The 14,006-nt window shown below is 42.5% G+C and overlaps 1 protein-coding gene across 1 annotated transcript in view; it reads left to right on the forward strand.

The window, feature by feature from the left end:
* F12 (coagulation factor XII) overlaps positions 1-14,006 on the forward strand; it is a 49,067-nt gene that overhangs the window by 10,151 nt on the left and 24,910 nt on the right. The window contains exon 4 of the mRNA XM_075209180.1: positions 6,924-6,994. Within this exon, the coding sequence (XP_075065281.1) occupies positions 6,924-6,994 (71 nt within the window). The remainder of the gene's footprint in view (positions 1-6,923; positions 6,995-14,006) is intronic.

The raw sequence follows: 14,006 nt of genomic DNA on the forward strand, positions 1-14,006 counted from the left end.
TATTACCAAGTTCACACATTCAGCAGTAAAAGTCCAGTGGTACTGAAATATTACAAAGTTCACACATTCTGCAGTATCAGTCCAGTGGTGCTGTGTCCTGTGCTCTGTCCTTCTGAGTTCAGTGGTGCTGCTGGGTCCTGTGCTGTGTCCTGTTCAGTCCAGTGGTGCTGTGTCCTGTGCTCTGTGCTTCTAAGGGCATAGTTATTTCCCCATTATTCCCAAGTTTTTAAAAAATAAAAAAAAACTTATAAAAAAAAAATACAAAAAAAAAAATATAAAAAAAAGTAATTATAACAAAATTTGCAAAACCAATCCAGCAGTATAAGTCCATTGGTACTGCAATATTACCAAGTTCACACATTCTGCAGTATCTTGTGCTACATATAATGGAGACCAAAAACTTGGAGGATAAAGTAGGGAAAGATCAAGACCCACTTCCTCCTAATGCTGAAGCTGCTGCCACTAGTCATAACATAGACGATGAAATGCCATCAACGTCGTCTTCCAAGCCCGATGCCCAATCTCCTAGTACAGGGCATGTAAAATCCAAAAAGCCCAAGTTAAGTAAAAGTAGCAAAAAGAGAAACTTAAAATCATCTGCGGAGAAACGTAAAGTTGCCAATATGCCATTTAAGACACGCAGTGGCAAGGAACGGATTAGCCCCTGGCCCGTGTTCATGACTAGTGGTTCAGCTTCACCCAAGGAACTAAGCCCTCCTCCCCCCCCCTACAAAAAATTTAAGAGAGTTATGCTGTCAGCAACAACACAGCAAACAACTCTGGCTTCTAAAGAGACATTATCACAAATCCCCAAGGCGAGTCCAAGGGTGTTGGTGGTTGTCAAGCCTGACCTTCCCATCACTGTACGGGAAGAGTGGCTCGGGAGGAGGCTATTGATGTAGCTGGCGGTGTGGAGGAACTTGATGATGATGATGCTGATGTGGTTATTGTAAATGAGGCAGCAGTGGGGGAAACAGCTGATGTCCATGGGATTAAAAAGCCCATTATCATGCCGGGTCAGAAGACCCAAAAATGCACCTCTTCGGTCTGGAGTTATTTCTATCCCAATCCGGACAACAATTGTATTGCCATATGTAGCTTATGTAAAGCTCAAATAAGCAGGGGTAAGGATCTTGCCCACCTAGGGACATCCTCCCTTATACGTCACCTGAATAACCTTCATAGTTCAGTGGTTAGTTCAGGAACTGGGGCTAGGACCCTCATCGGTACAGGGACACCTAAATCCCGTGGTCCAGTTGGATACACACCAGCAACACCCTCCTCGTCAACTTCCTCCACGATCTCCATCAGATTCAGTCCTGCAGCCTAAGTCAGCAGCCAGACTGAGTCCTCTTCAATACGGGATTCATCCGAGGAATCCTGCAGCGGTACGCCTACTACTGCCACTGCTGCTGTTGCTGCTGTTAGTCGGTCATCTTCCCAGAGGGGAAGTCGTAAGACCGCTGAGTCTTTCACAAAACAATTGACCGTCCAACAGTCGTTTGCCATGACCACAAAATACGATAGTAGTCACCCTATTGCAAAGCGTATAACTGCGGCTGTAACTGCTATGTTGGTGTTAGACGTGCGCCCGGTGTCCGCCATCAGTGGAGTGGGATTTAGAGGGTTGATGGAGGTATTGTGTCCCCGGTACCAAATCCCGTCGAGATTCCACTTCACTAGGCAGGCGATACCAAAAATGTACAGAGAAGTACGATCAAGTGTCCTCAGTGCTCTAAAAAATGCGGTTGTACCCACTGTCCACTTAACCACAGACATGTGGACAAGTGGTTCTGGGCAAACGAAGGACTATATGACTGTGACAGTCCACTGGGTAGATGCATCCCCTTCCGCAGCAACAGCAACAGCTGCATCAGTAGCAGCATCTACAAAATGGCTGCTCGTGCAAAGGCAGGCAACATTGTGTATTACAGGCTTTAATAAGAGGCACAACGCTGACAACATATTAGAGAAAATGAGGGAAATTATCTCCCAGTGGCTTACCCCACTTAGACTCTCATGGGGATTTGTGGTGTCAGACAATGCCAGTAACATTGTGCGGGCATTAAATATGGGCAATTTCCAGCACGTCCCATGTTTTGCCCACACCATTAATTTGGTGGTGCAGCATTACCTCAAGAGTGACAAGGGTGTGCAGGAGATGCTTGCGGAGGCGCGCAAAATTGCTGGACACTTTCGGCATTCAGCCAGTGCCTACCGCAGACTAGAGGCACATCAAAAAACCATGAACCTGCCCTGCCATCACCTCAAACAAGAGGTTGTGACGCGCTGGAACTCCACCCTCTATATGTTGCAGAAGATGGAGGAGCAGCAAAAGGCCATTCAGGCCTACACAGCCACCTACGACATAGGCAAAGGAGTGGGGATGCGCCTGAGTCAAGCGCAGTGGAGACTGATTTCCGTGTTGTGCAAGGTTCTCCAGCCGTTTGAACTTGCCACACGAGAAGTCAGTTCCGACACTGCCAGCTTGAGTCAGGTCATTCCCCTGATCAGGCTGTTGCAGAAGCAGCTGGAGAAAGTGAGGGAGGAGCTGGTAAACCATTGCGATTCCACCAAGCATGTAGCTTTTGTGGATGTAGCCAGGATCCGAGGGTGGTCACTCTTTTAAAGTCAGAGGAATACATTCTGGCCACCGTGCTCGATCCTCGGTTTAAAGCGTATGTTGTGTCTCTGTTTCTGGCGGACACAAGTCTACAGCGGTGCAAAGACCTGCTGGTCAGGAGATTGTCCTCTGAAGAGGACCGTGACATGCCAACAGCTCCACCCTCATTTTCTTCCACATCTATGGCTGCGAGGAAAAAGCTCAGTTTTCCTAAAAGAGCCGCTGGCGGGGATGCTGATAACATCTGGTCCGGACTGAAGGACCTGCCAACCATTGCAGACATGTCTACTGTTGCTGCATTGGATGCTGTCACAATTGAAAAAATGGTGGAGGATTATTTTGCTGACACCATCCAAATAGACATGTCAGACAGTCCATATTGTTACTGGCAGGAAAAAAAGGCAGTTTGGAAGCCCCTGTACAAACTGGCTCTATTTTACCTGAGTTGTCCCCCCTCCAGTGTGTACTCGGAAAGAGTTTTTAGTGCAGCGGGGAACCTGGTCAGTGAGCGGCGAAGGAGGTTGCTTCCTCACAACGTTGAAAAAATGATGTTTATAAAAATGAATAATCAATTCCTCAATGAAGTACAGCACTGCCCTCCTGATAGTACAGAGGGACCTGTGGTTGTGGAGTCCAGCGGGGACGAATTGATAATGTGTGAGGAGGAGGAAGTACACACTGTAGGGGGAGAGGAATCAGAGGTTGAGGATGAGGACGACATCTTTCCTCAGTAGAGCCTGTTTAGTTTGTACAGGGAGAGATGAATTGATTTTTTGGTGTGGGGGCCCAAACAAACCAATCATTTCAGCCACAGTTGTTTGGTAGGCCCTGTCGCTGAAATGATTGGTTTGTTATAGTGTGCATGTCCTATTTCAACAACATAAGGGTGGGTGGGAGGGCCCAAGGACAATTCCATCTTGCAACTCTTTTTTTGGCATTATGTGACCATTCAACAGTCGTTTGTCATGTTCAAAAAGTAAAGCAAAATATCAACAAATTCAAAAAATTAAACCAAAAGTAAAATGCCCTGTCATAATTTAAAACAAGAGGTATTGACGTGCTAGAACTACTGTAGTGTTTATATGTTATAAACACTACACTTGGAAGTTGGAGGAGGTATTGTGGCCCCGGTACCAAATTTAGTACCGGGGCCACTCCACTATGCAGTCCAGATAGAGGTGTATCTCCCTCCCTCCCCTTAGATTGTACGCTCCTCCGAGCAGGGCCTCCTCTCCTTCTGTTCTCCACCACCTTAACTCTGCTCTCCAGCTCCTTGTCTCCTCCGTGAGGTCCTCCGGCCCCTGTCTCTACCCCGCTGGGGGCTCTCACCTCTAATCTAGCTGTTCATTGAGCTTCTGAGTTACTGTGATTTCTGTTAACTGTACTGTGCTGTCTCACCCTGTATCGTGTTTCTGTCTGTCCCTGTACGGCGCTACGGATACCTAGTGGCGCCCTATAAATAAAAATTAATAATAATAATAATAATATCAGATATTAAACAACGTTGACTGTTGCTGCAAAATTTTAAAATAATATTGTGGGGAACACTACACTATGCAGTCCATAAACTTTTTTGGTGGAATTCAGACCATTTGAGGGTTTTTTAATTATATTTTGGCCCCGGTAAAAAATTGTGTACCGGGGCCAGCCCACTACGCAGTCAAGAAACTTTTTTTTTGGAATTCAGACCCGTGGAGGGTTTTTTAATTATATTGTAGGGACCACTCCTCTACGCAGTTCAGATACAATTTTTGGTGTAATTAAGACCAGTTGATGCCGGTTTTCTTATTATATTGTGGGGACCACTCCTCTACGCAGTCCAGGTGCAATTTTTGGTGGGATTCAGACCATTTGAGGGTTTTTAAATTATATTGTGGTGACCACTCCTCTACGCAGTCCAGGTACAATTTTTGGTGGGATTCAGACCATTTGAGGGTTTTTAAATTATATTGTGGTGACCACTCCTCTACGCAGTCCAGGTACAATTTTTGGTGGGATTCAGACCATTTGAGGGTTTTTAAATTACATTGTGGTGACCACTCCTCTACGCAGTCCAGGTACAATTTTTGGTGGGATTCAGACCATTTGAGGGTTTTTAAATTATATTGTGGTGACCACTCCTCTACGCAGTCCAGGTACAATTTTTGGTGGGATTCAGACCATTTGAGGGTTTTTAAATTATATTGTGGTGACCACTCCTCTACGCAGTCCACGTACAATTTTTGGTGTAATTCAGACCATTTGAGGGTTTTTAAATTATATTGTGGTGACCACTCCTCTACGCAGTCCAGGTACAATTTTTGGTGTAATTAAGACCAGTTGATGGTTTTCTTATTATATTGTAGGGACCACTCCTCTACGCAGTCCAGATACAATTTTTGGTGTAATTAAGACCAGTTGATGCCGGTTTTCTTATTATATTGTAGGGACCACTCCTCTACGCAGTCCAGATACAATTTTTGGTGTAATTAAGACCAGTTGATGCCGGTTTTCTTATTATATTGTGGGGACCACTCCTCTACGCAGTCCAGGTACAATTTTTGGTGGGATTCAGACCATTTGAGGGTTTTTAAATTATATTGTGGTGACCACTCCTCTACGCAGTCCACGTACAATTTTTGGTGTAATTCAGACCATTTGAGGGTTTTTAAATTATATTGTGGTGACCACTCCTCTACGCAGTCCAGGTACAATTTTTGGTGTAATTAAGACCAGTTGATGGTTTTCTTATTATATTGTAGGGACCACTCCTCTACGCAGTCCAGATACAATTTTTGGTGTAATTAAGACCAGTTGATGCCGGTTTTCTTATTATATTGTAGGGACCACTCCTCTACGCAGTCCAGATACAATTTTTGGTGTAATTAAGACCAGTTGATGCCGGTTTTCTTATTATATTGTGGGGACCACTCCTCTACGCAGTCCAGGTACAATTTTTGGTGGGATTCAGACCATTTGAGGGTTTTTAAATTATATTGTAGTGACCACTCCTCTACGCAGTCCAGGTACAATTTTTGGTGTAATTAATTAAGACCAGTTGATGGTTTTCTTATTATATTGTGGGGACCACTCCACTACGCAGTCCAGAAAGATACCTCGTTGCAACGTTTTGGACTAATAACAATATTGTGAGGTGTTCAGAATACACTGTAAATTAGTGGAAATGATTGTTATTGAATGTTATTGAGGTTAATAATAGCGTAGGAGTGAAAATAAGCCCAAAAACTTGATTTTTGAACTTTTTATGCTTTTTTCAAAAAAAATCAGAATCCAAAACCTTAAATCCGAACCAAAACCTTTCGGCAGGTGTTTTGCGAAACAAATCCGAACCCAAAACCTCAAGCAAATCCGAATCCAAAACACAAAACACGAGACACCAAAAGTCGCCGGTGCACATCCCTAGCATATAACTCCGCCCAGCAGTTGGCGCTGCAGCTTGAGCACTCTGTCACCCTGTAGTTTTTCCACACTCACACACACACTAACACAGCATGTGTGTTCATGCGGTAAAATTACCTCACGAAAATGAGTTTGAGCCCTCAACTCGTAAATTTAGCCTTTACTACCCCTCCCACGGGGGAAAGGAGGGATGATGGAAGTTAACTGACTTCACTATTATAATTTTTTTGTCAAATTATGTCAATATACCAAATTTCAGGTCAATTGGATGAGCCCTTTCTGAGAAAATAGTTTTTTCCCACACACACACTAACACACGCCGCTAGGCTTTTATATATTAGATAATGCTAAGAATTTAGTAGGTCGGTGTAGTATATAACTCCGCCCTGCAGGTGGCGCTGCAGCTTGAGCACTCTGTCACCCAGTAGTTTTTTACACACACACACACACACACACACACACACACACACTAACACACGCCGCTAGGCTTTTATATATTAGATGTGTTTACATTTTAAATGCTAATCTTCATAAAACAATTAACCTTTTAAAGCCAACAGAATAATAATACATGGTAAGATTAGATTTCTAACACCCATAAAAAGATGATATGTATAGTGTGTAGTTGGTCAATATTGACAGTTGGACAATTGCCAAGTATTGTTTAGTGCAGTGTTGTATTTGTATAATCATGGCAATGTAGTTTTTAGCATTGGTATCTGTATAAGGGATAGGGTAAGTGACTCAGTGGAAATACATATTTTAAAATTAAAAGGGTGTATGAGGATTTATTTAAGTAGTGAATGGTAATCACAAGTTATAAAAAGTTGGCAGTGATTCCCAGATGTTATAGAATATTTTTGAGGACTGTATGTTTCATTACACATTCTTGTGTTCTTAGGTGCTCACTCACTCAAAACTATGACAAAGACAAGCTTTGGTCTTACTGTGTGGCGGGACGCAAGGTGACAGGTACAGTAACTAGTTTTATTTGTACTAATTAATTTGATTGTTTTTTAAATTTTCCTAAGCAAAGTATTAGCTACAAGTTAACCCGTGCATGATACTCATGCATTCTAGTCAAATCAAGCTACTTAAGGTGTTAAAAAGGTTCTCGTCATGCATTTGGGCCATAGCCCAGGCCTCCTCAGGGGAAGAGCGTTACTTCCCGATGCAAGCGCCCTTTTTTAATGTGGTTTTGTCCACATGTCACCACCTCATCATTCTTCTCCATCACCTCATCCTTCATTTTCATCGCCACATCTATCCAGATGTCTATCCAGACACAGGGATCTCTCTCAGCGGTCCTGAGTATCACACTCCTCTCTCCTGTCACCCCCGGCAACCACCAACCACTCCCCACTGTCACCCCCGGCAACCACCAACCACTCCCAACTGTCACTTCTCCTTCAAGAAATATATATATATTTTTTTTAAATCTTTATAAACACTTTTAACAATTAACAAATTAAAAACATCTTAGTATACCAAATTTCAGCCCTTTCTGAGTTGTTTTTTCCACACAGACTAAGAATTTAGTAGGTCAGTGTATAACTCCGCCCAGCAGGTGGCGCTGCAGCTTGGTTTTATTTTTTCCACACACACACACACACAGCCTAACACACGCCACTAGACATTTATATTATAGATTATTACAGACCAGACTCTGCAAATCAAATAAGAATTTTCTCCATTTCTATATCCTGTTTTATTATGCTTTTCATGCAAAAGAAATCAGATACATTTTTTAAACAGATTTACCATTTTGTAGCAAGCAGGACAAGGTAAGGATTGTGTTTCAATCATAAGTTCAGCTTACTCTCTTTTTTTGTTGGTTAGATATACTCTCTAGCAGAGTGTTTTTACGGTTAACTGCTTCTGAATACTCCTCAGTGGGAGGGGGATTCTATGTAGTCCTTCTTGCACTGCCACATCATTTGCTCAATGTCACAAGTACAAATAGCATTGGACGCTTGCACTGGCACAGAGTGAAAACAGTATCATACCTTTTGACAAAGACAAACACAGCATGTTATGCAATTTCAGCACTGATCAGTCTTTTCCCTTCTAAGCTGAGTACCCCATTATAATCCCATTCAATGAAAAAATGTGGGGCATTTGTAGGGATGAGACTTTACTTATGACATTCATGCAATGAATTTAAAACTGTATACATGAAAATATGTTCACGATTGCACCTGGATATTAGTTAGTAATTCATCCCAAAATGGGGCTGTGATTATTAATACAAGCACAGAAAGGAACCGGTTTTGGGTTCAGATGTCAACTGGAACTTTTACAGCACAGCAATCTTTACTAGTTGCCAATTGCCCTCTTGGTACCTGGCAGTGTGTTCTCTTCAATGAACCCAGCCAATGTGGACACTTGTAAGAGCCTGTTATGCTTACCACTGGGATAAATATCTTGCACAGTCTCTAGATTAGAGTATTAGCAATAGGGGCTTTGGAAATATGCATTAACAAGCCTACATAAATATGTAACTCTGATCATACATTAAAACCACACTTGCCAACTCTCCCGGAATATCCGGGAGACTCCCGAAACCCGGTTAGTCACACGCTTTTACACTTTCCCTCTTATGACACATTTCAGCCTTTAAACCAGGGGTGTCCAACCTTTTAGCTTCCCTGGGCCACATTGGAAGACGACGAGTTGGTTTGGGCCGCACATAAGATACAATAACGATAGCTGATCATCCAAAAAACCATAGAAAACATAGTTAACATATATATATGAGAAAAAAAGTGATATATATATATATATATATATCACTTTTTTTTCAAATCCCCCAATACTTACCTTTCAATCGCCCTGTTCAAAAAATCCTCTCCAGTTATTATACTATAATCACTTTTTGTATTGTTTCGATGCAATATCAATAAAGTGCATTTAAGCCAGGCATTGTATTTCAGGGTGCCCTGCCCAGGCCTGCGGTACCTGACATATACCGTATTTCCCCATGTATAAGACGCACCTTTTTTCCCCAAATTTTGGGTCTAAAAAAAAGGTGCGTCTTATACACTGCAAGCGCTTACTTACCTTATTGAGGAACTCGGCATCTGGTGTGAGGAGTCCCCGCTAATCAGCTCCAGTGTGTCCAGCGTTTCCCCGGTACTTTGCAGAAGGATCTTCAGGTTCTTCAGGCGCCTCCCACAGTCTCGGCGCTGTCAGTCACGTGACTGACAGTCCCGATGATCGCCGATGACTACCGATGTTTGTCTGTCTGATTAAAGCTGCACAGTGTTGATGACATTAGACAAGTCACGTAGACACGCTTGGGGGCGTGTCTCTTGTCAACAAGACTGTGCAGTAGCGCTCATGTGGGACTGAATGTGTGACCATTGTAATCTGACAACAAATTTAAAGCTCCTGTAGTGAATCCTGGACAACAAATTGCAGGCTCTAGTGAATCTGGGACAACAAACTTATATATCTTTTTTTTCATTTTGGGCCCCAAAATTAAGGTGCGTCTTATACATTGGGAAATACGGTACATCACTGTGACCCCAAATTGTGACCTGTTTTGCTAATTACACCACTATGTTAGTTAAGGGATAACAACTTCTAATGGGCCAAAGAGAATAATATATAATGCCCCATTAGTATTACAAGTATAAGCATGTAGCAGGGAGATAAGGTCCATGATGCTCCAGGACCAGGTCACTTTTATTTACTTGTCAGCGTCCCTTGAAATAATAAAAAAAATCCCCCTTAATTTACCTTTTAATCGGCTTGTTCTCCTGTCCTCTTCTCTTCTTTTCTCCAATTCTGTGCTGCTGATTGTTCTTCTCGCGCGGGTGACTCCTCTGTGCTGCGCTCCGCAATGGATGTTGGGCGTGATGACATTACGCCTGACATTCACTGCGAGCACCACACGGAGGAGGAGACAAGGGAGGGAGCCGGAGTACCAGCTGATGTGACCTCAAGGTAAGTAGTTTCTTTTCTTTTTTTTTTTGCAGGATTTTTTTTTTCCATCAACAGTGCTGCCCCCTTGCCACAACCAAAACTCCTTCTGGGCCACATTTACAGGTGTGCTGGGCTGCTTTAAACCCAATTTACTGTATCTCACAGATTTCTATATATAATATCTCCTCTATCAAGGCATTATAAATTCATAACACAGATATATATGAAATAGAATCTTTACTTGTACAATAACATAATCTTAACACACAGTACATATAATAACACATAGTACATATAATAACACACAGTACATATAATAGAGGACATTTTGAGTCATTAGGGAGAGCAAAGCATAAAAAGGGAGTAACTTTGCGTCTGGGCAAAACCATGTTGCATTGGAGGGGGAGGTAAATGTAAAATGTGAAGGTAGATCTATAGTTGGGATTGCGCATGTCCTAGGTCAACTTTAAATTTCAGTGTAGAAATAAAGTGATCAAATATTTGTGTGCTACATGAAAAAACAGCCAGTATTTAACTTATGTGCAAATTAATAAACTAATTTGCACCCCTTGCATTGTAATATGGTATGGTAAAAATATCCTTTTTTTTGCTTTGCCCTCCTTAATGACTCAGACCCTCTGTGTGTAGGTACAATACCTTATTCATTTTCTTGCTAATTATGTATGTGTGCGTGCACATATGTGCGTGTGTGTATGTATCTCAGAATTCATTACAATTCACATGTTGCCTGCATTATCTCCATCTTAATCATAATTGCACTCAATATACACAGACACACACACACACATACTTGTTTTTATTGCATCCTGAGGACTCATGTCTGGAACATGGCACATAGGAACACCTCTTTCCTAATGCCTGTCAATAGAACAATCATATGGGTATGTGTAGGAGCTGTTTGTCACCAGAGTTATCACTTGAAATTTACACTTTGGCTTTGCTTAAAGTACTGACACGGACTGCATGGTGGAGGAAATTCCATTTTGACCATCTGAGGGCTTCCACATTCCCGTATACACACCTAACAATATAAAAAGAATGATAACAATGGTGGGGAAAGTTTCATGTATTTTGTCTGTCTGAGGACATCCACATGCCTGCCTACACGACACATAGTTATTGAGGTTACAACCTTGTTCAACGACTGCGTATCATTTCAACAACTTTGATCCCTCTTTAAAGCCGTTATGTGGTTCTTTATGTAGAATTTCACCCTGGATCAATTCCGAACTTTTTTTTTTACAATATTTATCTTTATTGAAGTTTTTAAGGCAGTTTCAACAGAGATTCACAAGAACAGATAAGTGGGTAACAAAACCACCTCATTAATACAAAATGTCATAATAACACATTCAAATAAATGTTATAATAGAAGAAGAAGAAAGAGAGAAAAAGGAAAAGACAGAGACGGGGATAGGTAAGGGGGGGGGGGGGGGGCAATGTTTCCTAGTACAGATTATGTAAATAAACAATTCAAGTCCTAGCAAGGAGAGTAGGTGAGAGAACTGGTTTGTTTAAATGATTAAATTTATCGGAGTCCTGGAATTCGATCCATGGGCTCCAAATGGAGTAATATTCAGTAACTTTATCAGCAGATGAAAGTAAAAGCTCATCCATAACTCTATAAAACTCCAATCTCTGGAACCACTCCCGGATGGTTGGGGGGTTAGGAGATCTCCAATGGGTTGGAATCACTGCTTTCGCAGCCGAAATCAGATAACGTAAAATGTTTTTTTTTAAACCTGGAAATTGGAACGTCGATCTTGTTGAGAAGCCAGAAGGCGGGACTATCAGGAACATCATCTCCTAATATTTCAGCAGAGACCTCCATGACCTTGGACCAGAAAGGTCTGAGTATCTCACAATCCCACCAGATATGCATAGTAGTGCCCCGGGCATTCTGGCATCTCCAACAGGAGTCAGAAACACCCTGGCAAAAGTTTGCTAGTTGGGCTGGGCACCTATACCATCTTGTTAGAACCTTGTAATTAGTTTCTATTATAGAGACACTAGCAGAACAAGCATGTGTGGTCTCAAAAATGGCTAACCAGTCTGCTTCACGGACCTGCTCTCCCAGATCTTGCTGCCAAGCAGTGGTGAATTTGGGTAAGGAGCTAAAAAGGTTTTCTATAAGTAGTTTGTAGATTTTGGAGAGCAGGTGGGTAAGACAGCCATCTGCTAGACACCATGTTTCAAACGCTGTGAGGGCTCTAGTTATATCATTACGAGTTAATCCCGAGGTCAGGAAGTGCTTGATCTGGAGGTATCTCCAAATCTCCAATCCCGGAAGCTCCCACTTGGACTGGATCTCAAGAAAGGAGGACACACCGGTGGAATTTATCAGCTGGCCGACACGTGTAATCCCAGCACGCACCCATGTCTTAAAGGGGCCAGTTTGTACGCCTGGGGGGTAAAGAGGATTATCAAATAAGGGGGTCAGTGGTGAAATAATAGAGGATAGGTGTGGAAGGGTCCGAATTCTGGACCATACTAAAATGGTAGGACCAATTATGGGGTGTCTGATGATAGGTAGTTTGCTTAACCATGGAGTAAATAGAGGTGAGGAAGGAAGGTATGATCCTTCAATAACGATCCACTGCTTCTCACTATTAGCATTTGACCACTCCAGGATCCTTCCCAGCATCACCGCATTATGGTATGAGGGGAAGTGTGGAAGTTGGAGTCCCCCTATGTGTTTACGTCGATATAAAATGTCATGTTTGAAACGGGGCCTCTTTCCCCTCCAAACAAAGTCTCTCAGCAATTTCTGTAGGTCATTAAACCATTTATTTGGTATGTGAATTGGAAGAGTCTGGAGGAGGTAAAGGATACGTGGGAGAATGTTCATTTTAATAATATTGATACGATCTATCCAGGGAAAGGCCTTGTTATGCCACTCTCCCAGATCCTTACGAAGTTTAGCCATGAGAGGATTAAAGTTAAGGTCGAACAGTTGCGTCAGATCTTTAGAAATAAGTATACCCAGATATTTAATATGTGATGGGTGCCACTGAAATGCAAAAGCCTGCTGGAGCCCTTCAACCACACGAGGAGCTAAAGATAAGTTCAAAGCCACCGATTTTGAATAATTGATTTTGAAATTGGATAGAGAACCAAATCGTTGGAATTCTTTAACCAGATTGGGAATTGAAATGATTGGGTTGGTAACCACAGCTAGGAGATCATCTGCAAAAAGCGCTAATTTATATTCCACTTTACCCACTACCACTCCTGAAATATCAGGGTTGGCTGTAATGGCCCTAGCCAGGGCTTCCATACAAAGTACAAAAATCAATGGTGAGAGTGGACACCCCTGTCTAGTGCCATTTCCAATCAAGACTAAATCCGAGAGAGACCCGTTAATTTTTTTTACGAGCTGTAGGGGTACGGTAGAGAGCTAAAATCCGATGAAGGGCAATTGGTCCTAGGCCCATATGGGATAACATGCAGCCGAGAAATGACCAGTCAATTCGGTCAAAGGCCTTTTCGGCATCCGTGGATAACAACATAGAGGGTGTATTAGAGCTCACTGCCGAATGGACCAGGTCGATAATCTTAGTTGTGTTATCTCTTGCTTCACGACCAGGAATGAATCCCACTTGGTCAGAGTGGACTATTCCTGGCAGGATGGGCTTCAAACGGTTAGCTATAAGTTTTGCGTATAATTTAATGTCCACGTTAAGTAGGGAAATTGGCCGATAACTCGGGCACAGAGAGGGGTCCTTGCCATCTTTAGGTATTACTGTGATGTGGGCTTCTAGGGATTGTGTGGAGAAAGGGGTGCTCTCTGAAACAGCGTTGAAGGCTGGCACCATCAAGGGTAGTAGCTTATGTTTGAAAGTCTTGTAGTAAGATATTGAAAAACCATCGGGGCCTGGGCTTTTACCTGAAGGTGTAAATTTTATTGCTTCAGCCAGTTCATCGTGGGTAAATGGCTGTTCCAGCAAGGCTATGTCAACATCTGAGAGAGTGGGAAAGGCGATCTCCTGTAAGAAAGATAGTATCGAGGGACGTCTATTGGGAAAGTCTGTCCTAA

The sequence above is a fragment of the Mixophyes fleayi genome, chromosome 4 (genome assembly GCF_038048845.1).
Source record: "Mixophyes fleayi isolate aMixFle1 chromosome 4, aMixFle1.hap1, whole genome shotgun sequence".
Taxonomy (NCBI): domain Eukaryota; kingdom Metazoa; phylum Chordata; class Amphibia; order Anura; family Limnodynastidae; genus Mixophyes; species Mixophyes fleayi.